Raw genomic sequence first — 25,769 nt, 5'->3', positions numbered from 1 at the left:
CCGGGGGCTCCTCGACCCGCCGGGCCCCGCCGTGGAGCGGGAGAGGCCTCCAGGACTGACCTGGAGCGGCCGCAGGGCCCGTCGCTTCCCTCGGGCGTCGCAGGAGAGCAGGCGGCCCTTACCGCTCGATCCCGCAGCCAGGGGTCGGTCCGGCGAGGACCCGAGGCAAACGGCGAAGGGCCGTGTCGGGGGCGACTCTTCCAGCCCCAGCACGGCTGCTGCGGGGCCCCACGGCGGTCACCTCGGTCCCCTCCGAGGCGGTCGGCCCGGCCCGACGAGCCGCAGCTGTGAGGCGAAGGGCGAGGGGGAAGCGGCAGAGGGGCCAGAGGGGTGTGCCTGGGGCAGGCAGGGGAGAGGTGCGCATTTCTCTTCCCTAGCAAGCTATAAACGGCGGGGGGGGGGAGGGATTCTTTTCTCTGAAAGTAAATGTTTCATTTCAGAAATTGACACATTTTTGTTTTTTTAACCTTTTATTTAAATCTCTTCATATTGAAAAATAAAGGTTGAAATGAAACATTTTCAGACTATTTCTCTCTGTTTTAACTGAAGGGGAGGCAGGGGGGCAAAACCCTCTGCTGAAGGTGGCCCAAGTGTATAAAATGCAGCCACCACAAAAGCAAACAATTTTCCCACTGAAAAATACTACCCAGCTCTGGTAACGTTTGATCTTATATTCCCGTATCTGTCTGAAAAAGCAATTCTCTTATCTCAAACATACCTCGCTTACCTACCATTTACAGGAGAAGGAGCCCCTAGAGCTGGAGAAGGAGCCCCTAGAGCAGCGGGTGCTGGCCCCTGCCCAGCAGCAGCTCCCCTTTCAACCTGCTCCTGGCCTGGCCTCTCTCGGGATTGCTGCCATCTCCCACATGCTGGGGGAAAGGGAGCAGTAGATGCCTCTGGAAATCAACAATGCCAGTGCCCAAACTGGATCAGCTCCTGCTGATGGGCAAATCCTGCCTGCTCCAACTACTTCCAAACATTAATAAATGTAGAAGTACAGAAAATCTTGGTCTCAGCATTGCTAAGGCAATCCACAGCTGCAAGTCTGGGACTGGGCTACCTTCAGGCAAAGCCAAGTTAACAGAGCTCTTTTTCCAGCCTGAGCAGCAGTGGTGGTGTAAGGTCCTCTGCCCCTGTGCTACAGGGATGTCTTGAGCTGACATAATTATCAAGGTCTAAAAATATCCACCTCTACTCAGTGCACCCTGACTTCCTGCCTTGTCAGTCAGCCATACACAACAAAGAATTGCTGGTCAGGCTCTGTCTCACTGATGCTGGGGACAGCTCTCACACAGATGCTGGGACAGGGTGGTGGTGCTGGGAGCCAGAGACCAGAGCTATGGGGCTTGCAGCAAACAGCCAAGCGATCCCCCTCGAGCTAGGAGGTGAGATGGCTTTGTGCCCTCGATGAGCTCAGGCAAGCAGTCTCTCTCAGAGACTCCCTACTGCAGCAGGGAGGCATAAGCCTTTGGCTGACTGTGGGCTGGCTGAGTCGTTTCACAGAGGGGTAAGCAGCCTGGCCATGCTGGGTACTGGCTTTGACAGGAACCTTCTTCAGGCTGAACACTGACCCAAATCAATCAGCTTGTCAAGCCTCCTTACTGCACCCATCTCATAAGGAACTCTCCCTAGAAAAACGTCTGTCTGAAAGGGGATTATACAGCATGATCAATTCTGCTCTGCCTTAGCGTGCTCTCCTGCTCATCCTGCTGCCCTACGATTCACTGCACGGGGCTTGAACCCTTCTGAACACCACAGCAAGGTGAGGCCCGCAACAGCTCTGCTGTCCTGGTGCAAGGTGTATCTGGGCTGCAGTCACCCCTCACACCACGCCGCCCAGAGGAAGAGTTACCACGGAATAAAATAGTGTGTGAGGAAACGTGAGGTAAACAGGTCGTAATGCGGCGGTAGGACAGCCAGACTGAGTTGCAGCTCCCTGTGTGTCTTGCTCGAGGCCTGGTCTGTGTGAGAAACTTCATGCTTTTTTTTAAAGAAATGCACTTTACAATCGTATCTGAGAGTAAGCAACTCTAAAGCCAGGAGTTTACAGAGAATTACACTTGCCTGCGGGGCTGCCAACCACGTGTAGTTCCCAGCTGACAAATGCTCTGAGTGCAAAATGGCTTGAGCCCAAGCTATTTAAAAAGAGAGCTGGAATTAGGTACTTGGTACATGCAACTAAGCTGATGGTGGTATTATATCATTCATAGCCTTACATTCCAGCCCAAACATGTCAGACAAATCATTTTCTTCCCACAGCAATGATCCTTTTGGAGCCCTGAGGAGACTTCAAAACCTTTTGTGAAAACATTAACTCTACTGGGTGGCATTTTATAATTTATAAAAATGGCACAAAATGACTGAAGTGGTTATGAGGTACAGAGAAATCCAAGTTCCCTGGCTGTACAAAAGGCAGAATAGTCAGCTTCACTTTCAAGACCAAAATTTGCAACCATATAAAATCCATTTCTGAGAGGTCTGACACAGTGAGCCTCTTTATACTGCCACAATCACTGCACAGCCTGACAGCACAGAAACAGCTGCCCTGAAGAAACCCTACTGCCAGGCTATATGCAAAAGTTAAAAGGAAGTTTGTACCTGAACCATGCTTTGAAGAAAATCTGAACAATACCTGTCCTCCATCATATGCAAGTTAAGCTTTATCAAAGATGCCAGCTCTATCAGCAATAAACCTATGCAAAATTTCAAGAGAGAAAAACTAATACCTGCCACAGCATTGCATCTTTGTTTGACACACCCATCCTTGTCATGAGCTAATTTTGCCCTCTTTGTATCTGGTGCTACTCGTCACATCTAATGAGGCAAAAGGAGTGTTATTCCATTTTAGCATTGTGTGGATTAAACACAGCTTCCTTAGCAAGGGGGCTCCCATTACTGAATTCGTCCTCTGGGCAAAGCCACAGCTGAATTGTGAAATGCCCTTCTCTTGATTAAATATATCAATTCATGAGTTGCCAGCTTGGGATAGAGAATAGAGGAATATTAAGAGAGCCTCTATGCAGGCAAACATGTCACTGCGAGACATGCCCCTCTATTTTAACGTTGCCGTGGCATGCCTGGTCTTAAGACCTAATGCCAGAACTTCTTGAGTAACAACATTTTAGCCAAGAAACAGAAATATCTGATCTGTAACAATAACAGTGAAATTTATCAAAAAAAAATCTCTCTCTATAAAGGGGAAAAATTTCCAATCAAAGCTCAAAAAAAATCCCCCTCCCAGGAGGAGTCTGGCAGTGAACAAGGACTGAGCCATGCGAGTCAACCTTGTGTTCAAAGCACACCAACCTGCTGGCACATGGCCACGGAGATGCAGCCATCCTGCCTCCAGTCCCTCTGCTGAGAGCAGAGAGTGACGTGCTGGGAACCTGTGGGAACTGTCACGTGTGCTTCCAGCTTACATGTCACGAGCTCCTGAAGGATGCTGCTGGGAAAGATGGTCGTGAGCTCATGTCTTAAAGAGCTCATCTGCTGACAGTTAGTTTGGCCCCTCTTTTATTGTGTTTGCTGTATCATGAACATATATATCTATATGCATAAATATATTTTTCTCCCTTTAAAAGCCTCTCTCCCCATTACCTGTGATAATGGAGAGTTTTAGAGGGCTATTTCTTTTCAAAGCGACTGTGATTATGTGCAACCTTTGCTTCCAAGTCATTCACACAGAAAGCACAGACAAGCCCCCCTCCCTGCTGTGAGGTGACAGCTCTGTCTGGTTCTGCAGGGCTTTGGTATTCATAGCTCTACGAGGTCATCGCTGGAAAAAACCTTGACGGTGATGTGACCTGGCACCTCATCGGCTTCTTCTTGGCTGCCTCTCCCTCGGAGCTGCAGAGTCTGCTCTTCTCTGGGGTCACTGGGTGAAGCTGCCAGCAGCGCCTGTCCAAGGAACTGGTCACACAAGATGTTGCTGTTCCAGACCTAGAGACAAGGGGACAGAAATAACCCCAGCTGAAGCACTGCTTCTCTTTCACACTTTACTCAAAAGGGTTGTGCTGGAGGAAGGTCACTCTCATTAACCCCTTGGAAGAGAGTGAGGAGGGGGTGTAAATCTAAATTTAGCTAATTGTCTAGTAAGCATGTGGGAAATTCTGGATTTGCATGCTCATTTACATATGCTATGCAAATAAGGAGCTAAATGCAGCTTATTGCTTTCTAGGTCACAGCCTGCCTAGAAGAGGAATAAAAATTACTGGTTTGAACTCATCAGCAGCAAAAAACCTATACAGTCTGCCTGTCTGTGCCACTCTGCCTGCTTGTGCTCACCTCTGCAGTGTCTACCGTGCTTTTCCTCTGTGTTAGAGCTAGGTCCACTCTGCCCGAGTGCTCCTTAAGTGTCATCAGTCGCTGTTCTATGGAAAAGACCGGGGCTAGAGAATCAGTTGAGCAGCTAAACAGCATCAGGACAGTAAGGGGGGCAGTGGTTCTCACACTTTTATCCTGGTTAACCATCACGTGAAGGAAGAATCTACACACATCACGCCATTCAGACCAGTGACAGTGTTGTGCTCCCCTGCCTGTCTCTGGTAGCCCACCCCATGTGGTTTATCTCACCTGGACAATGATGGGACTGTCGATGTTCTTCCTGTAGAAAATCACTTGTGTGTTGAAGACGGCACTGGTAGTATCGTGCTGTACAGGGGAGCGCACTTTTTGGTTCTCACACTTGATAAGCACATAGGGATCTGCTCCTAGAACACAGCAGCATGGCCATTAGGACACAGAATGGCAGCTGAGAACCCCAGAAACCCAGCAGGAGCAACGTCCTCCTGTGGCTGGCATCACTGCTAGTAAGCATGGGAACAGGACAGCAGAGCACATCACATCCACATGGCTGGTTTCCTAACTGGCAGAGGTGAAATACCTCATTTATGTCAGTAACAACTGGATGCTCAGAGCTGGAAGCTGAGCACCGTTTGCCAAGAAACCAGCTCACTCCTTGGTTGGGATTGCGATCTTCCCACATCCCCTTGCTGCACATCCTCCTGGCTCATCTAACAAAGTCTTCCAAGTGAAACTCCCTGACACTGCTCAAGACATAAAAGCCAAAATGCATCTGCACGTATGTAATCTGATTTCTAGTTCGGGCTCCTGGGTCAAAACAGAAGGTCAAAACTTTTTGTCATCCACAATTCCTAAGGAGGACAAGGACAGGAACTGCACAGAGCTGCTTTTAGATCACTGAATACACATCTCAGTGCCTAGCTTTAGAGTGCCTAGCTTGAAAATGCTGTCTACTGCACTCTGATATGAGCATTAATGTTAGGAGGTAATTTTCATGAAGCAGTTGCTCTTCCAAAAAAATAAAATATTGTCAAAACCCATAGGAGTGCACTGGTTGCAACAGTATTTTCTGTAGGAAACTGTCAAAGCAAGTCCTCCACAGTTTCTCATTTAATTCCCATGAACCTGATAAAATTTCTTTGGTTCTGTCATTTGGGTCTATGTTATTTTAAAGTTTAAATTACCATAATATATTTGTATCTATCATAGGTCCCAGTTAATATTTTAAATTACACTTTAATCATATGTAACCCACTGAGAAAAGTCAACATTCTAGAAATGCTTTGTTGTTTTTACATTGAACATTTCCAGTTTGTTATAAATGATGTTTTCTTTCCATTCCAATGGGGAGCAAGAACTGATCTGGAAAAAAACCTGCCTTTACCCTGGAATGGAACAGACCACTCCACTTTCTAATTAACTTTAATTAAACACAGGCAGTACATATTTTTTTTTTGTATTTCAACACAAGTATTTCTATCTATTCCTAGTGTTAACACCAGCATGTCTATTTTTCCCACCCCTTTCTACTTTTGTGATACAGATTTTAAATAAAGTAACTGAGTGTGCGTAAGTGCAAGTCAGGCTCATGATCGTTTCTTACACACGTTTTATTCCCCATCTACTTGAAAATGCCACCACTGGAATGACAGCCATATGGCAGCATGATTTTAAGGCAGCTTTCATTTTTAAACAATTCATTCCCTGTATGATTTTCCTCAAATGCATCACTCGTTTACAGGAACAGATACTAACATCTCACACAAGCAAACCACATAACAGCTACATCCAAAACAGAAGGAGCTCCTTCCGCTGATGAGAAAGAAGAAGATTTTTGCATATGTTGCGCTGTGATTACACCTGGCCAGACACGTGGAGGCCTGTTACCCTGACAACATATCACACTTCCTACAGCAGGTAGCGATGCATTGGCTTTTCTGATAGGCAATTACTTTCTGTGTCACTGAACGTGTGGATTTAGCTCTGGGGCACGAGGCAGCACCACGCTGTGTAATCAGTGATGGAAGAGCTCCACCCTTTGCAAAGAGATTTGGAAAATAGATCTGAATAAAATGGGGTCCTGCATGAGACAGCCACAGGCTAAGAGCAAAGCAACATCTGATTAGCAGTAATCAAGAGACACAGAGGATAAGAAGTGGTGGGGAAAGTGGTGGGCTTTAAGAGTTAACAGGTGAATTTGCTGGACCGAGAAACTATTAATGAAGGGACTTATAAAGGAAATGGAAAGATAATGTTTAAAAGAAACGTTTAAATTCTCAGAACAAGCTCAAAAAAAAGAGGGAGGTAGAAGAGGGACACGAATGGTACCTGCACAGCACGGCCTCACGATCGCATTGCTGAATGGCCAGTTGTATTAGGAGGACTGGCTTCAAGCCCAGAAGAAGTGAGAAGTGGGAGAGCTGCACATGTGGGATGGAACAAGAGGTGTTCTCAGCCACAGTTGGTTCAGTTCTTTGCAGCTCCATGCCTGGTTTATTTACAGGATGGTGACAGCGCAGAAAGGGCTACTAATGTGGAAAAGCAATATCCTAGCATTCACCATAAGCTGAGCAGGGAAACAACTGGAGCTGCTACTCTGGCAAATGTTCTGGCAGAGAAAGGAGGACTCGGTTCAGTTTTCAGTTACACGTGATTCAAGCTACGCCGTGAGCACACAAGGTGCATGAACAGCACCTGCATAAACAGCTGTTCCATCTTTCTCCTACGGCCACGATGCTGTATTGGGAAGTTGTAGGGAAGAACAGCACAAGAAAAAGCTGAAATCTGTGAAGACCAGAAACACATGAGCAGTAATGACAGCTGTCCTAACATTTCTAAGACTTAAAGAAATCTATGCACAGTTATCTAAGGCTAACATATTTTTTGGCAGGGAGGGAAGGGGAAGATTTGGACTAAAGATCTAACATCCACATCATTCAGCACTGTACAAAACACAAGAGGCTTTCTTGAGAAAAAGTTCTCATAGACGTTCCTGCTCTTCTCCAGACAGACTGCTCCTACGGGTATACCAAGCACGACGACAAACCCAGTCACTAGAAAAAGACGTGGGCCAAACACAGCAGACAGTGCTAAGACATGAGGGCTGCCTTGAAAATTGCAACAGGTTGTTCTGCCTTCTGCAGCTGAGTCCTTTTTCAGGTGATGCCTTTTAGCTTCTCCTGCAGTACTGATAATAAATAAGAATATTTCCTCCGGTATCAGCAAATTCCCTCCCTCCCTCCTCCATTTTCTCTCCCTTTCCTTTCTTGTGCTTTTGCTGAATATTTACCAGCTGCTTTTTGCCCTCTCCTTCCTTCTATTTCTCAGACTGTTCCCAGGGCAACTACCACTAAAGGCACCAGATACTCCCTTTATCAGGAATGTTATGTACCAGGGATCACAACACCTAGTTTAGAAAAGAAATAGCGAAATGCAATTACACGTGTGAATTCAGCATGGAATTCCAGTGGAAAGACTTAATGCAAAAGACCATTTGTTCTGGAAGATAAACTGTTAGGAAAAGAGTGTGACAGACAGTAGCAAGAGCAATTTTTAAAACAGACTTGGGAATGTGAGAGAGAAGAAGTGCACAGCACTTCCCCATCTTCTTGCAAACCTGCCACCATACTTGGCTCGCAGATAGCTGGATCAACTTCAGCACAAGCTAACTCAGAGAGAGGTACTTCAAGAGAAGCAGTCAATATGCACTGATTCTAGACAGCTAGATTCATCTGTTACTCTTGTCAACAGCAAGCCATCCATTACTTTTTCCAGACGGCACAATGGATCACAGACAGCAGCAAGGAAGAGCTTTCAAATAAACATTTAAAATAGAGATTAAACAGCCTTCCTCTGGCAGGGAGCAGGGTTCTGATGACAACCAGTTCATGAGCCAGGCTGGGTGTGTACTTGCTATGCAATCTTCATTCTCCTCCTGGAGTTGCTCAGAAAGTTGTGTGCAACTCTCAGACAGCGACGGGCTTATGTGATGAACAGTTCATTTAAGTCTAAGATCCCTCTATCCAAGATACACCAACAAAAGGTGTTCGGGTTCCTCTTACTTTACACAGCCACATACACCGGTGTCAGAGTATAGAGATATCCTGGTGTTTTCAGGACAGTTTGTCACAGAAATGTAATGAGATGTCTCAGCTCTCACAGGCTCTACAAAGAAACATAACTTCCTTCATTATCATCAAGTTCTGTCTTCTCTTTGTGCTAAGGGACGATAGCGATGCTTCACACAAATCAAGCAGGGAGCTGGACAAGGGGGAATACAGCTGACTGATGACAGACTGAGCAGAAGAAAAGCAGCAGCTTGAGAGCTGAGATGCTGCAGATCAGTAGATCGAGAAATCAAGAAACCCTTGTGAAAAGCACAGAGGGGATAATCTGACACAGCAGCTCACATGGAAACAAGTTGCTATCAACCTTTGCAGCCAGAAAATGAGTAACCTGTGTGTGAGGCCCTCTTCGCAGCAAAGACTACCACTTAATGTACCCATTTTCTACTTGAATAAACATTGACTGTGCCTAACCTGAAGGGAAACCTCTCCTTGTCGCTCCCAATGGGAGTTGCCATGTGGCCTTTTCCCTCATCTCACAGTACCGATTAGACAGGAGGCTGCTGCTGATTTTTAAGTCAGGTTCACATCAGGAAATGCTCCTGGTGGCAGGTAAAGCTGCAATTTGGTAACTACCCACGTGACTGAGGTCTAAACTCACTTGTGAGATAGCTGATTTGAGATCCCAATGCAAATAAGTCTTTTTTGAATACCTGGCTGCTATTTCTCCTTGAGATAAGCATGGGAAAGCGTCCAGACATGGATTCAGAAAAATCAGAGAGAGAGAAGCCAAGGAGATGAGAGATGACAATGAGTTGAATTCTTTTGTGGCAGTATTAGGAAACAATCTCAGAATATGCAATATTTAACGTCACACATTAACACATCACTTCCTAGTGTGTATTTACAACCCAGCCATAAAGTGTGCTTCGGTGAATTTCTATATACAATCTTTTTAATCTAAAATACAAACAAACAAACAACAACAACAAAAAACACCAAAGATGAGAAATGTGCCATATCCAGCTTTTCACATTACCAAAAAATGGACACTAGTATCAATCAGGAACTTTGCCAAGCTTCCCAGCAAGGCGCCCTTAGAAGGCAGAGTGCCAGCTATGGGTGTTGGCCTTGTCACTGCACAGCTTGCTTTTATTGTGTAGCACAAATGTGCACATTTGGCTTCACGATTTTCTTATTTATGCACTCTACCAACTCCATTTGTCTAAAGCTGCCGTAAGAAGTGCCATTCTGTAAAACAATCTATGAATGTACCCTGTGAGACGGAGATACTTATAGAAAAAACAATGCTGATAAGAAACATTCAGAAGAACTCAAGACAACAGGGAAGCTGCTGGAGTGAATCATCTCAGCTTTCCTTCAGTGCCTTATGAACACATGAGATTTGGTACCACAGACTGAAAAGAAATAAAAAAGCTTTTACTAAAAGCTTTCCATTGACACAAAAGCAAAATATTTTAACTTTGTTGGTGAAGATTTACTCAAAGACAAACAATAAGATACATTTAGGTTTTGTGTTCGAATTTTGCTTATATTTAAAGAGAACATCCGTGAGTCCATTTCCTATGTACAGTTCTTCCCACAACAGGATACCTGTTCAGTTTTGTCAGGGTAATTGTAAGTCCAGCACTGGGTGCTGAAGATGCTTCTGCTCAACCTGAACATGTGTGGTAGCACTGGGTCCTAAAGGTATTTGGGTGTGTGCTGTACTTTAGAGTATCTCTTACACATTGTTTTTAAGTTTCATTTGTATATTCCTGAGCTCTGTGTCACAATGCACCCGATCCAACAATGTTCTCCGGGACGAAGCTTGCTCTTTGGCAGCTGTAGGCAATTGTTTTGAATGATCTTGTCAAGATTGTAATTGTGCTAAGGATTGTGAAATGCTAAGGGAGGAGAATTGGCTTTTATTGCTTGATTGCAGGGAATGTTAGAGAAAGATGTTCAAGGAATTTTAAACAGAGAAAAAAAATCCTTAAAAATGAAAATGTCCTTCTCAGGGCAAGAACAAGAACACACTGCCTCTTTTCAAAGCAGTGCTCTGCTATTTCCTTCACGGATAGCCCCTTCAGTCTCATCCACCCATCCTGACTTTCTGAGAATATGGAATTACAGGGCTTATTTACTTGAGGTGTTTGTATCTCATGTTTTTCAAGAGAAGTAACAAGAAAAATGAACTGAAGCAATTCCTACATCTCTTCCCTCTAACATTCCTGTCCCCTGAAGAGACAGAGTTAACATAAAGGGTCTTGCACAGTGAAAAGTGGATTCACTCACTGTTTGGTTGGTGCAAAGAACAACTAGGAAAATGAAACTGCAACCAAATCATAGCCATCTGGTAGGAGCAATTTTACAGCTGCTTCACGAGACTGAAGATGAACTGTACTACAGGTCTAAGTTTAATGACTTCTCTACCACAAGGAGTTAACGAAACTGAGTTCCGCATCTTAAAGAGAGATGAATAGTTACCTGGAGCAAACACAGCCAATGTTCCAGCAAACTCTTCAGTTTCCTATTCCAAGTTTACTGTAGTATCTTTGCCCCTTTGCTTTCCCTCCTATCAATCACTTACTGCTGGATGTGTCTGACTTTTTCTATTCCACCGGTCATGGAAAGTGAAGGATGACATACGGAGAGTGGGAGTAGAAAATGAGGAAGCAAATAACAACTGGACAAGTTTCCAAATTAGCTGTCAACATCAAGTGCCATAAAGACATTTTAGTGTTCTTATTTCAGGATATTTCCTTTGACATGTAGAAAGACAGTCCAGCACATGTCATTTAACCTCTCCCTCTCTTAGTTTACCTAACTGGAAAGGGTTATTTGAATACCATAATTTCTTCCCTGAAGTGCTATTATGCCTACGGTAATGAAGAGCAAAGTGCTCTGAAGGCCATGAAATACACCATAAGAGTCTGTGCTATTCAGCTGTCTCCCTGCATGTTTTAAACTTAGAAAACAAATGTCCCTGAAAGGCCAATTTCTTACCAACCCCTACAAAAAGCTTCTCACAAGAGTCTCGCTACTATTATTGCTCTTGACTAGCATAGATGACACATGACTCTTGCTGTTTTACATCATCTTATTAATCTGAGCTCTCCTTTTGAGAAGATTTTACAATGAGTTGCAAAAAATTCCCACAAACCTTCAGTTTGTTTGGATAACTTCTAAGTGCTTACATATTGACTTAGGTCAGCTTTGGAGGACTGAAGAAGCCCTTTCCACTCTTCTAGACTCGCTTTACACTTACCACCTGATCTATCTTGCTTCTGTAAACCTTCTGCAGAGTGAATTTTGATTTGGGTGATTCTCCGTGGATAGCCACAAAGAAGACTCCAACATGTCATTTTAGGTTTATCTGCTGTCAGCTCTCTGAAAAATCAAAGCAAAGCAATTGAAGCAATGAATGTCAAGCAAACTATCAATGGTTGCATAATTTTGGCCTTTTCAGAACCTGAGATTTGTTCACGTTTGTTATACAGAAATAACACTTACAAAAATAAAATCAAAGTAAACCAAATATATAGCATTCCTTGCATAACAGCTACACAAAAGTAGCAGGAAAAAAGAATTCTGAAACATGGGAAAAAAATATCAAAGCAAGACAGATGTTCAGTGGGCCTGATTTCAGCAAGCAGTAGTTCTGCCTTCATAAATAACCCCTAGTTTCAAATGAGATTGGTTAAAGACAAATAGTATCAACTGTACCAGCAACAACCAGTGCTCAGGGTTCTGATCTAGAACTTGAGGCAACTACAGAAACCCAACTAAAAGGTCAAAAGTCCCAGACTCAGTTGTCCTTGGGTCTCTAAGCAAAAATGTCCTGAGCACACACAAATCCCAGTGAGCCATCTGGAGATTCTCGGAGGTGACCCTGACCATCTCAAAGGCCTACTTCTGGAGTTGCGCAGTGATACCTGCTAGTGAGTCAAGGACATTTGAGGGCAACCAGGCAGCCATTTCCGAGGAGGTGCAGCCAATATAGGCGAAGGAAGATCTCACACAGCTGTGAGTGCAAAGTACCTGAGTTTTGACGGCACATCTGTGAAGAGTCTTAGGATAAACTTGGTAGTGATGCCAGGAAGATATGTAGTTGGGATAAGGACGTAGCGGCCTTGCTTAAGGATCCTTTTCAAGAACACGGTGCGTGTGTTGATATATGGAGATGTGGCCACTCTCTCCTGCACGGTCAGCTTGTGTAGTCGATAGCTTCTGTTATCCTCTACCTACAGCCACAGAGCAGTAAAGGGATTGATTGAAGGAGGGATTATCAAGAGACAGCAGGCAGGATTTTCCTTGCATAGAACACAGCCTTTTATGGGCAGAAAAGACAATGTACCATAAAGGCAAATCGTTTAACCACTGAAGCTGTCACATGGACATGGTCCTGATGGGCAACCGAGTGCTCCAACTGCTAGCCCACACAGGCTCCCAAGCAGTGCTTTTCTGCATTTCACCGTATTGGTGTATACATGTATATACCTAAGTGGAGGTGAGAGTTTGGGACAGGCAAAGACATACACCCACTAGCAGAGACATAATGCTACTGCAGAGTTTTGAATATTTGCAGAGATGCACACACACTCCAAAGACTCCATCTGCTAAGCTACACTGCCATCTTAGAGGAGGATGCGATTCTGCCTACTTTCTCTAGCATGTAGTACTCCACATGTGAGACAGAGCATTCCTGCCCTACAAGCAGGCTCTTAATCTAGAGCATCTGAACTGATGCACACAGCCATATTTTCACTCTCTATTAACACCCTCTTCAGGCAACTAATGTTTGCCACGGCACAGTTAAAACATGAACGTATTCTCCTGTGAGCAATGGCCACCCTATATTCTTTTGCGGTATTTTGTCTTCTGATTATTTAGGCCATGGTCTTATGAAGACCCTTAGCCATGCTAATGAGTCTGATGGTTTAGAACTTTTCTGAAATTTCAAATTATTGAACAGAAGTAAAAGATAGAGTACTGACATTTTTCCAAAGATGCAATTTCTTTTCCAAGCCTTCCTAGTAATTAGATAGAAGGCTAGACGTGACAAAGGCATAGGTAGATTATTCTACTTTCTGTATCAACACATCAATATTATCTGCTTAACAGGTGATTGTCAAACTTATGAGTGTGGTACAGATATCAACAGCTCCGAATGACATTAAAAATGACTGTTTTCTGACGTAGGGCCATAGTCTCAGTGCAACCCCACTAGTTAAAGAGGTTACAAAATAATCCCACTCCACAATGAAAAAGCAGACACGTGGCAGTTTCTCTTGCTTTCCTGCTTCTTTTGGTTCTTGTGTTTTCATTTTACACAATTTGCCCTGTGAGTGCAATTAAATTAGTGTTTGGGATCCCTTTGGCTCCCTTTCACATATGCTCATTTCCTACTCACCACTCCAGCTTCTGAAATCACTCTTGATTCTTTTGGCCTTTCTGAGTCAGAAAAGAAAAACTGCAGACTTTTAAAACTCATTCACTTGGCTGTATTTTCTGATGAAATTCAGGCAGGAGCCTCCAGCGAGAGGAGAAATAAAACCCCCGTGTATCGAGAGTTAATATTCTTTTTTATGAAAATACAGTCTGTCTCCTCAAAGCTTGGAATAAGGAAAAGCACTTAAAATTCTTTTGCAATAGGGAACAATGATTTATGTTCCTTTAGTTCAAATACAGTTTGAATTAAACTAAATTTAATATAGTTCAGATAGTCTGTCTAATGTCAGCTCTGGTGACAACGCAGTATACATGCAAAGCCCATGTGGAGAGGAGAGCCAGACCCTTCCGTGATAATCATGCCTCTATCTGCCAAATACCTCATTTGCCAGAATGAAGCCAGATTGCTGAGCAAACTCTGAACCAGTACTGCAGATGGCTGCCTACCTTGAATATTTCAAAGCCAATTATGATGTTTTCTCCTTTCCCTTCTTTCTTGTACCTGCGCCGATCCTCCTGTTGTAATGAGACCAACACTTTGTCCTCCGTCTTCTTAACATCAAAGATGTACTAGTACCAGAGAGAAGAGGGTAAGCTGTTAATTCCTTAGGAGACTAAAAATAAAGTCATCACCAAGGAAATATATACGTACAAAGGAAGCCACTGAAAATACATTTGTGGGTGCAAGGAAAGTTCTGCATAACAGATATTTTCAGCAATTTGCAGCTGAAAATTAATACTATAATAATAATAATAAATAAATAAAAAACAACAAAGAAAAAAAACAGGTAAATCGCCTAACAGGACAGCATGAGACAATATTACAAAACAACTGTTGAGGCAGCAGAAGAGAACAGCTGCTGTGAAAGCAAAAGACTATCTTTTATTTAGATATACATAAATCAGAAGTTAGATAAAAAATTAAATCGACAGACTCCAGATAGGGTCTTTGATCATTCTGGATTCTTCTTTCAACTTGAATATCTAACCAGGGCCAGTGACTTTCAAATATCGTCTTTATGAGTGACCTGCAAACGAAGGAGTCTTCCAAATACTAGTAATTTTTTTCCCTGAATCTACTCTATCTAAGAATTAAACATGCAAATTCACTCACTCTTAGAGACTCATTTGGATTTTACTTCTTTCTTGCATACAGGGGGGCAAATCGAAGTTGTTAGAAGCAGTGGAAGGGAAGAGGGTGGTATTTATGCCAAGTATAGGCAGATGCTCTTCAATCTAACTAAATTTCCATTCTCAAATGCTTTTGAATGTGAAGCAAATAAATAAAAGCATAAAACTGCAGTGGTGCACACCTGGGTACTACGTACACTGCACACCCTGATTTTTTAAGCTGAAATTCTCTGACTAGCATGGAGAGAAACCTCATCAGTGGTTCAACTCCCTGCTCCTCCAAGAGCTGCTGAAATCCTCTTTGAGCTCTGCTCTGAGATAGGTACTGAGATTGCCTTGGTTACTGTTGTGGAATGATCCCCTGTAATGACTTCACATCCCTCTGTGGTTAGAGCTCTGCAGAATAAGGCACCATCCTTCCCATTTCTCACCACTAACCCTCATCATCTCAGGCAGTTTCACACACACACAGAGGAAGCATTGTCCTCTGCTAGCATTGGCTGAAGCACAGCCATTTTGGAAAGAAAATCAATACCTTCCCAAGCCTCTGAGCTTCATTAATTGTTCCTAGGATGTACAGTCCAGATCAGCCTCTTATGCGCCTACTGCCTGCTATTGTGAGCTGGCTGTTACATGGTGCAAACTCAATGCTTGTACACTTATTTGTGTGCTCTATTAACACTGAGGCAGAGAAAGCACAGGACCCTGTAAGAGGAAGTCCTAGGGGTGTAAAGAGCCTCTGCAGCACGAATCTAAAAATTCAGATAAAAACATGCAGCAACATACAGTACATTTTTATTCTTGTCCCTTGTTGAACTGTATGCAGTGTTATCTTGTCAGACAGCCCAGGATGTCCCAGAGCAAATGGAGGTGTGGAAATGGAGATGTGATAGTGCAAGAGAGCTCTCTTGGTCAGATGAGAGGTGTGCAACTGTGATTATCTTTCATCTGATGACATTTCAGCTGTCCTAAGGGGTAGCAACCTGAAAATCAACAGGTAGCTGTAGGAATACGTTTATACTTGGCTTAAATTCCCTTATTTTAATAGGAATGGAAGTGTCACAGTTTCTCTCGGTACAGATGAACTTCAAGGAGGCTTCAATGTCAGTCAGGGAGAGGGAGAACAGATAGATGTGAGACCATCAAAAAGTGCTCCCAACGGAAGCCTTTGGGTACACCTGAACTCCCTTGGGGAGCCTTTACACAACCCCACACACAACAGGACTCTGAGCCTTCTCTCTTTCCAAACAACCCTAAACATAACCCTAACTGTAACACTAAGCCTAACCTTAGGGTGCCTTACATGTGCCATAGTTATTTATAATGGCCCCAAGGTAACACAAGTGTGTTCCAGCACTGCTATTAAGAGCCTTTTAATCAACCAGCCTGAAGACAACTGGAATAAAAATTTCCATTGCATCAGGCACCGTACTCAGCCATAACATGTATATTTTGTTCTCTGTGGCAGCTAAACACTTACAAATGAGACCCAGACAAGCACCTGAAATACATCCAGAATCATACATGGGAATATCTGAACAAAATCACCTTCTGGAAAGGAGGCACTGACATAAGACAGAGGAGTAAATAACTGCTTCTCCATCTACACGAAAATGACAGGATGAGTTTGGAGTCTGAGATTGCTCCCAGTTCAAACAGCAAAGGCTGCAGTTCTCCAATATCCTGCTATGAAAATTCAGGGGTGCTGACAGAAACTTCCCATAAGTGCAGAGAAGCAGACAAAGGAACATCTTTAATGAATCTAAGATATGTAGTGAGTTACGAGAGAACAGAAAGGTCAATTTTCAAAATAATAACTAAAGCAGTAGGCGCCAGATCTCACTGACAGTAGCCAGGGTTTTATGTCTGAATTTCCACGCACTGAGTTGAAAATATACCCCCACTGAGAGGAGAAGGAAAGTGAGAAATTACATTAGAATGGATGAAGAGAGAACCTGAATAGCTTAAAAGTTACGGGTAGGATGAGACAAAGAAAGGGTTTTTTTTTTTTGTAATATTGGTGAGAGGGTGAGCTTGGGGAAGAAACTTGGTATTTTGAGAAACTTAGATGAATCCAAAGGGATACTAACTAGCTATAGTAGACAAAATCATCGAGATGTTTAAGGACGTTAAGGGGATGGAGTTCTGTCAGTAGAAAAATAGACCCTGCTGTCTGTCTAGAACTGGGAAACAAAGAAGTCCAGGCAGGACTTCATTAATTCTGGCATGCCTGACTCATCAGTCCTAAGCAAATACCTAAACTTCTGAAAGGTTTCGCAGAACTCACTGAAACACACAGGGAGCCAGCATACTCCCAGAGAACAGACACTTGCAATGAGGTTTCTGTTAAGTAGCCATTGCTGACTCCTGAATGGGGTGGATCATTCAAAAACCCTAGTTAAAATGCATATACTTCAATACTGTACAAAATAGAGACTCCCACCTGGGGATTCTGAAGGAAGGTCTTGTTATCAAAGCATCCACCGCAGCGATTTAGCAGGGGCTCTGAATTCTTTGCCCAAGCCCCGTGCATCATTTTCTTCTCCCAGGTCTTGTGGATACTGAAGTAGGAAGTGTTCACAATTCGGCAGATGTCCACATCAGTGAAATTCTTACACCAGTCCTCAAACGTCATCCTATTCCACAGAACACCAAGAAAATCATGTTTTGTTTTGTGTGTTGTTTTTTTTTTTTTTAATAATCAATGCTATTCACCCAAAGAGCCAAAATAACACATGAAATCCTATGGTAATTTAAAAGTAGGCATTGCTCGACTTTCCAGTGGGCAAATTGATTCACTAGAAACTTCTCCACGTGGAAATATTTGTGAAGCCACAATCACACTACTTTAGAACTGAATTAAAAAAACTGTCACCTCAGGGTGTTTGGTCAGCTCTGGATTTGTTCAGTTGCAGGACCTGAGCCTAAAGGAAAGGTTGTATCTAGCAGTCTGGATTTGATAGCTTACATCTTGCAATAGCAGAAGAGATCACCTGCAACCAAAGCACAATCCACTCCTCAAGAACATTATTATGGTCCTTCTTGTTACACGTGTCTCTGAACATGACTCAAATGTGAGTACTCTGGACGTAGTTTTTATTTAGCACCATCTCAATGCTATAGCCTGTGCCTGCCATGGTAACAGACCAGGCTACAAGTAAAAAAAACATTTGCTCCCTCTTTGTAAAAGAGAACAGCTTGGTATCTGTGGACTACTATAGTTTCCTGGCTTATTAATGGCCCAGGACCAAACCCTACAGGTGGCTTCTGGTTGCTGGTTCTGACAAAGCCAAGGAAACTGAAGACTTTCCACACCGCGCCTGACTAGCAGTTCTGCTGTAGATGTTGCTGGAATGCCTTGTTGGATCCAAGCAGCGTGGAAACAGAGTTCTAGAATTTCTGTAGAAAATGAACACACCTTTTCCATACGCTGGAAAACAATGACAAACACCAAAATTCACTTGCTGCAATTGTATTTACAGATACCTCAGTCATGGTTGCCCTAGAAATCCTACACAGCAGTCAGTAAACAGAATTGATAACGTGTTCAATATTTGGCGTTCTGTCTGTAAATCAGCACGTGTTGTTTTGGATTATGAGTGACTGTCATAAATATATATAACAGATTTTGAAGGTGTTCAAAACTCACATTTACTGAGAACAACTCATTTTATTCACCTAGTTTTTAATCCGTTTTTTTCCTGTTCTTCTCTGTCATCATTTGAGAGCTTAAAAGAAACAGACCTCGTGCCAGGACTGGATAATGCATTATCCATTTGGAAAAGTTGTTTTTGAAGCTGATAAATCACAGAGGTAATGACAATTTCTCATTGTAGCCATTATCTGCAAATTCTCCACATGACTCCCACTCACCAGAACTCCCCATCATTCTCAACAGTGAGTCCCAAGCTCTTACGTTCTGCATTGCTGACTTTCTTCCATTCTTCAGAGCTAGAAGGCAAAAACGAAACAAACAACAACAACAAAGATGTAGTGAATGAAAGTAAATACTCTCATCTGAAAGAATAATCACAAGTAGAATTCTCTCATGGCCTCTTTTTATAAAGGTAACGTTGGAATATTAAAAGGGTAGATGATACGATGATATTCAGGAAAAAAAAAGGTGTGTGGCTTACATAAGGAGTTTAAAAACATTGATTGATTTGAAAGCTACTTTAAAAAAGGAGGTGAATGGCAATTGGCAAAACTAGAGCAGAACTTTATTGATTTCTTTTGTCACACTCTCCCTTAGGACCATTAAACAGCTGGTTTGGAAGGTCATATGAGATTGATTCCACTTCCTAAAGGCCTTTCAAAGAAACCTGGATTCCCTTCTCAGGAGCTTACTGAATGCTTCACTTAAACCAGATTATCATCTTTGTCTTTCAATCTCTTTAAGAAAAAGAGGCATGAGGGCTTCCTAGATTTCCCCAGAGAACCTTTGAGAAGAAATTGGGGCAGTACATGCCTAGTGTCCAGTTTCCAGAGTAACAGCACAGCACACAGACACTTCATTGCCTGTATTAGCATGTATTTACATGCTCTGCATTGCTCCCCAGAGGGACATGCCTCTGTCCCCAAACTGCAGGGAGCAGAGGATCCTAAATGTAAGTGTTCTGATGCTTAGATCAGACAACATGATAGAATACAACACGAGCTCTTTGTCTTATGTGTTACAGGAACGAAAAATGGAGCCACAAGACCTCATTCCCTTTCTACAAGTACTTGGAAGATAAAGGTGAAGGTGTTTGGCAGGAGGCAAGTGAAGTTGCCTGCCATAACAGACATTTTCTTTAACAATTTAGAAATTCTCAATTTTATTTTGTTAGGCCAAAAATCATGGTCCAGCATCAGAGTCTTCAGTGCTTCCACTGGAATGAGTGGCATCTGTGCAAGACAAGAGCTTGGGCTTAAGTTAAACAAGACACACCAACTCTTCTTTGCATTTTATCAGCTCAGTATTTCATCTGAATCAAAATCCTTTTTGAAAGTAATAGATTTTTGCTAGCTGCAGTATGGAAGATAGGAACTTAATATGCTGTTAAGAGCATTGCATTATTAAATACTAAAAGCGGCTGGTAAGCACACCGTTGAACTCTAACATCCTAATTAAATGTTTTTCATGAGTTAATTGTCAGCAATGGAATACAACCCCTTCAGCAATCATTTCCAACTCTGTAGGGCTGCCTGCTAAGCTCATGGCCCACATTAAAAATGAACATAAAATAATTCAAGAAGTTATAAATATGGCAATTTTACAGCATTTTTCACCAGTCACTTCAATTAGCTAAGAATGAAAGACTCATACCCTCCCCAGTAGCTACCAAAAACAGATGAGAAACTGAGTCACAGACAAACCCACTGGTGAAGCTGGGAACAAACCTCATATTCTTGACTCATCACCTTAATTGTAGGCTATTTTTCTACTCATCATACAGTGGGCCAGAAGAATGATGTATACTAAGGTCCAGAAAGTCATAATCTCTTTGGCTGCTCCCAGATGCATTCATCTGCTCACAGAATGCTATGCTTGGGAAGAGGCAGCACAACATTTCAGACATCTCTGAGTACTGCAGGCTGATGTTGCGTCTCAGCGTTTAATCATGCATTTAACTTCTGGTGGCCCTAAACACAATTTTGTTCCGTTGACACTGGATTTGCAGCACTTACTTGTCACTCCAGGCACCATTCCACTCTCTGTTTCCCCAGGGATTCCTCAGCCTGATCATGAAGAGCTTTTCTGCCTTAAAAGAGAATGTGAGCCTTTCTCCAAGGTGCAGCTTTCGAATTGCAGTCACTGAGTAGGCATGACCAATGATGAGACCCATTGCTGTCTCCACCTCATTGGCACTGCCAGAGGAAGCCTGTAGCACCGAAAATGACAATAATAAAAAAAAAAAAAAAAAAAGAGAACTCATGTCACTGAGGGCATCTGCCATCTACACACTCAAGGAGCAGGATAGGGAAGATTTCTTTTTTTTCACACAACTATGCATTCTCTTGCCAAGTGCTTTGATTACGCAGGGAACCAACAGCTCTGGGGCTCAAACTAGTGGCTTGCTAGTCTTGTCCTAGCTGTGGTACTGCCAGGCAAGTCCCAGGAGACAAGGCCAGAGCCTAGAACGCTGCCTGCTATGGACATTGTCTCCTCCTGGCCTCAGAGAGCTAAAGACTGGCTGATAGACAACCTTTATCAGCCCTTCTGAAGTGTTGTCATCTTTACAGAACGGCCCTCTGGATACTGATGACTATGCTCAGATGTAGCACTGCCTGTGTCCTCAGCTGGACACTATGTAGGGCCTAAGGACTTACCAGTGAGTCCAGTGCCCGTTTCTGTGTTGGGGTAGATTTGATACCCAGGAAATCACTGCACTATCTGCAGGGATAAAAACACGAGGCACAAGCAAGAAAGCTTTCTAGCCATTTATCAGATGTTTCCTTCACATCACTCCTGATCTTTCAGGCCTCTCTCATACGGCAACAGGCAGATCTGCAGGCTTTCCTAGGAATTTTATTTAACACATCCAGATCAAAATCTTCTAAGTACCTCTAAAACCAGAAAAGCAGCATCAGATACAGATGCTGGAGCTGCCCTGAATGACGGGCCCTTTACAAAGCTAGTGCAGCAGTGTTTCTGAGCAACACATACCAGGCAGGACAGTGGAAAAATTAAAGCTGTGCCAGTGCTATAATGCTGCTTCCAAGGCAGAAACAATCCAAATGGCCATGCCTCTGGATTCATCACATCCTACCTGAAGCCAGCATGGGCAGCTTTGCAGAATCTCTCTTGCCTGTATGGGGCCATAACCCACATGCCTTAAGACATATATCTCTTGGACAGCAAGAACAGCAGATTCGACTCAGTGCAGATCCCCATGTATAACTTGTAATAATCTAATTAAGAGTTCAATGACCAAGCAAGCCTTTGCTCTGGTGGAGAGAGAAGGACTTATTAGAATTATGAACAGCACGTAGTACTATCCCCAATATTTTTATCCATTTCAAAATTTCTCTGGTCTAAACAGACAGGGTCCTTCTCCTCAGGGAGGCATTGCACTGATACAAAACTGTTTCGTTCCCAAAGATAAGAAATCAGAAAAAAAAAAAAGTCAAAAGAGAAATTTCTATCAAATCAGAAAAGACATGTCCTTGCAAGTGAGACTCTCGCCCAGACCTCTCTGCCTTTCACTGACAACGACTCCAAAAGAATCAGCTCATGTGTTACATCAAGACTGGCTGACATTTCCAACAGGTTTGGGCTTTCTCCAATGTAACACTTTCACTTACATTTTTCACAACTAAAAGAGCACAGGAGTCTGTAACCTCTCCTGCTGCCTTTATTATCCCCAGGCTTTTCCTATACTGCTGGGTTGCCTTTCCCACCTCATTCTGAAACCATTTATATATTTATTTTAATGAGAAATTTAAATATCCACCGTCTGTTCAAATTTCCAAATGGTGAAGCTCAGGGCTATTCTGAAATCCAAGGAAAATGATGACATGTTTGTAAGTCAGCAATGAAGCCACCTGAGTATTAAATACACACAATGAAGCTTGCTAGATGGAGAGTATAATGCTTCTATCAAAAAGTGATAAATGCACATGAGTCAAGCCAAACCAATAGGAACAGTCCCTATGTAATCAAGTTTAGAAATAACTATGTTTAATTTGACAGGCAGAAATACAATGCCAGGAAGAACTGAAGGCATTACAACTGCCTAATTAATTGCTTTTTAAATTACAACTATTTTGTCTATCCCTCACCAGATCTGTGTTAGGAAACTGAGTTGCCTCAGCATTTGTGAGCAACCTGTCATCCCATAAACACTATTAATAACCATCACACCAGTAAGTATGGCCTGGTCCAAGCAAACCAGATGGAATGAATTATTTTTAAATACAAATTCAGACCTCTTGACAAAGGTACAAACACCAAAGACCTAGAAGAATTTGTTTCTGAGCTGTTGCCTGTTCTGCTGGGAGGAACAGTTCAGGACTCCTCTTCTATCCCAGCAGAGTTCTCTGTTTCAAGTTAATCTCCCACAAAGTACCAGGTGTTCCTCTTTGGTACCATGGTACTGGCACAAGGCAGTGCATGGCCAGGCCTAGCTAGACAGATGATGTTCTCAGGCACCTCCAAACACGGCTGATTTCCTGTTGTTGTAGAAAACTGCACAATGAATGTAATACTCACGAGATTTTCTGAATGAACCTACACCGGGGGTCCATCAATTTAATATGGATTTAGCAATAACGCTACAGATTGCAAGGTAGGAAATAGTTAAGCATGACAGCAACAAGATCTTTGCTTTAAATCCCCCATCCGTGAAACAGAGTGCTTAAGTGGCCAAGCTAGCTCAGCCTTTCAGCCCTGCTCTGGTGTTCCACTGACTGCATCGTCACAAGCAGAGTCAGCAAGTCCCAGCAGCTTAGTGCCAGGAGAAATGTTTTCTGTAAATGAATTTCCTTAGGAAATAAAGAAACTGAATGCTGCCATCTGGCCTGTAAATTAGGGCATTCTAGGTGGATTAACCTCGGGTCAATACACAACTGTGACCATTCAGAAAGAATGGCATTCCAGATCCACAGTAGTGTGGCCGAAAGCACAAGTGGCTTTGTGGTTTTATGATTGTATTTGGTGGCTCTGGAGTTGCACTTGGCTGAGAACACTGTCAACTTGCTAGTTTTCTCCACACAAAGCTTTTCCAAAGCATACAGATAAACATTCAATATACTTATGCTACTAATACTGTTTTTTTCCAGATAAGAAAGTTCATTGAAATAAACTTTTAATATCCAGCTCTCCATATGTACCGTGATGAAACAGCTGATCAACCCGCCTCTTTTATGCACTTTCAGCAAGTCTTCAAACAGCTTCATCTGCTCGGATATAATCTCACTGTATTTGCCCTGTACCAAGTCAATAGATTCTGCCACTGCTCCAGTGAAATCCACAATTGCATCTGCAGCACTGCCTCCATCCAGGGCTTCATAAGATCCAGCCAGCCTAGAGGTAACACAGAACATTCTTATTCACCAAGTGGCTGTTAGAAGTACTCTAATTTGGTTTGAATGTAGGTAATGTATTTGTGGAAAAAAAAAAAAAAAAAACAAAGCAAAACTGCAGATTGCAGGTAAGCACCTGCTAGGAAAGGAGTGGAAAGATCCTTAAGGCTTTGGGCTGCTAAGTACAGTGTGTTGCACTCTTCCATGCAGATAAAAAAAAAAAAAAGAGTTTTCATTTTTTAAGGTTCTCTACTAGAAGCAAACCTAAAACCCTTGGAAAGTATGATAGGGTTGAGAGATGAAACAAGCAGACGGATAGAAGGGACTGCACTGAGGTCTAAAAGGGCAATAAATAATAAATTAAATCATACTTTGCATAAGCTTTCTCCAATAATGCGCTCCAGAATTCATTTTTCACATTGGAATGGCAGTAGATCAACTTCCCATCTATTGTTGGCAGCAGATCATCAACAACCACCTCTGTCCATTTGCCAAGGCACCAGAAACGGAAACGGAAAATCCCAGCGTATTTCTCTGGCTTTTTAGAGTCCCATTCTTGTTCTTCAAAGTCTGGAATCACCTGAGAAAATATGCAAAAGGGAAAGGTCATTAAATGCACTATGTTAAGTTTTATTCAGAGGGCAGTGTCCTTGAGCATGCACTGTGTGGTATTCAGCTTCAAAAGCAGTGGACCTTAAGTAGATGAAGCAATGAAAAAAATGGTGGATTTGGTGCAAAGTTCAATATAGCCCTGTTTCAAATACACTTTTAGGAAAGCAATATTTGAATCGATCTGCAGAGAATGACCATTGCACCCTCTGGCTTTGCTGTATGTGTTCCTTGGTGCCCAATGAAACTGTGTGGTGAGGAGGTCTCGTAACAGGAAAAATGAACTTCTAAAGAAAGGGAAGATTGGAATCCACCAAAATTCACCAATCGTCAGAGGTGCATTATCCCTAGATGGAAAATTATTGGCTGATAGTGAGGGAAACATCCAGGGTTTACTGGCCTTATTTCATGCACCAAGCACATTGATCACCTACCTGTTGCCAGAGGGGCTTCCTCAGAGCCAAGCAGGAGCATGCAGCCACAAACCAGCAGTTCCCCAAGCTGCCTTGGTGCAAGTCATGGGAGCTGATTCCATTCACAAACAGGTGGGGGTCTTCACAGAGATCCTAGCAAAGCAAATCAGAGGTTACTGCAAAAGATCACAGCATGCCTCTACCAGCTATCCCTCCCCACACGTTCCACATCATATTCACATTTGCTGTTCTCCCAGTCAAAACACAGAGATTCTATACCAGGAAATTCAAAAGTGCTCTGGCACTGAATATATTTACAAGTCAGGATACACAGAATTATTAAAATTCTTATATGTAGACTGTGTTGCCTTTTCTGATCATCAGAATTCAGCCATTTTTTGCCAGAGTTCCTAGTTCTGCTCTCAGCTGCAAGTGATCTTTGAGGACTTCAGTATTTGGAAGACTTATTTGACATTAGGGCAGTTGATGTGGAGCTGAAAGTAAGTGAAAGGAAAAGAAGGAAACATTACAGGGAAAGACTTTGACGGGGGGGGAAAAAAAATCAAGAAAAGTAGAAAATTAGTAGGAAATGATGCTACTGAGGCCAGAACTCTAAGCTCTTCTGTCATTGCCACTCCCTTGGCTGCCAGACTGGAAACCCTCCTCCACAAACAGTGTGAGTTGCTGCAATGACCACTGCCACTCAGCACTGAAGAAGGCAGAAAACATGCGCATGTCTGAAACATGCCTCCCAGTCTGTGGGGCTTGTTCCTCTCTTTGATCTGGCTCC

At 42.9% G+C, this 25,769-nt stretch overlaps 1 protein-coding gene across 5 annotated transcripts in view; it reads right to left on the bottom strand.

The window, feature by feature from the left end:
• Window positions 1-451: 451 nt before the first annotated feature.
• The window catches only part of CAPN6 (calpain 6), a 62,729-nt gene continuing 37,411 nt past the window's right edge, over window positions 452-25,769 (bottom strand). For all 5 annotated transcript variants that reach the window (XM_080554443.1, XM_080554444.1, XM_080554442.1 and 2 more), the window contains 11 exons: window positions 25,001-25,132; window positions 24,329-24,537; window positions 23,766-23,958; window positions 20,622-20,815; window positions 18,825-18,902; window positions 17,395-17,587; window positions 14,268-14,390; window positions 12,411-12,613; window positions 11,638-11,759; window positions 4,573-4,709; window positions 452-3,939 (listed from right to left, as the gene is read on the bottom strand). In XM_080554443.1, the coding sequence (XP_080410569.1) occupies window positions 3,754-3,939; window positions 4,573-4,709; window positions 11,638-11,759; window positions 12,411-12,613; window positions 14,268-14,390; window positions 17,395-17,587; window positions 18,825-18,902; window positions 20,622-20,815; window positions 23,766-23,958; window positions 24,329-24,537; window positions 25,001-25,132 (1,770 nt within the window). In that variant the 3' untranslated portion in view covers window positions 452-3,753. The remainder of the gene's footprint in view (window positions 3,940-4,572; window positions 4,710-11,637; window positions 11,760-12,410; window positions 12,614-14,267; window positions 14,391-17,394; window positions 17,588-18,824; window positions 18,903-20,621; window positions 20,816-23,765; window positions 23,959-24,328; window positions 24,538-25,000; window positions 25,133-25,769) is intronic.

Source organism: Anser brachyrhynchus (assembly GCF_964034855.1).
Source record: "Anser brachyrhynchus genome assembly, chromosome: 13".
Classification (NCBI taxonomy): Eukaryota; Metazoa; Chordata; class Aves; order Anseriformes; family Anatidae; genus Anser; species Anser brachyrhynchus.
The sequence above is the reverse complement of the archived record's forward strand: the minus strand, read 5'-3'. Positions and strand labels throughout refer to the sequence as shown.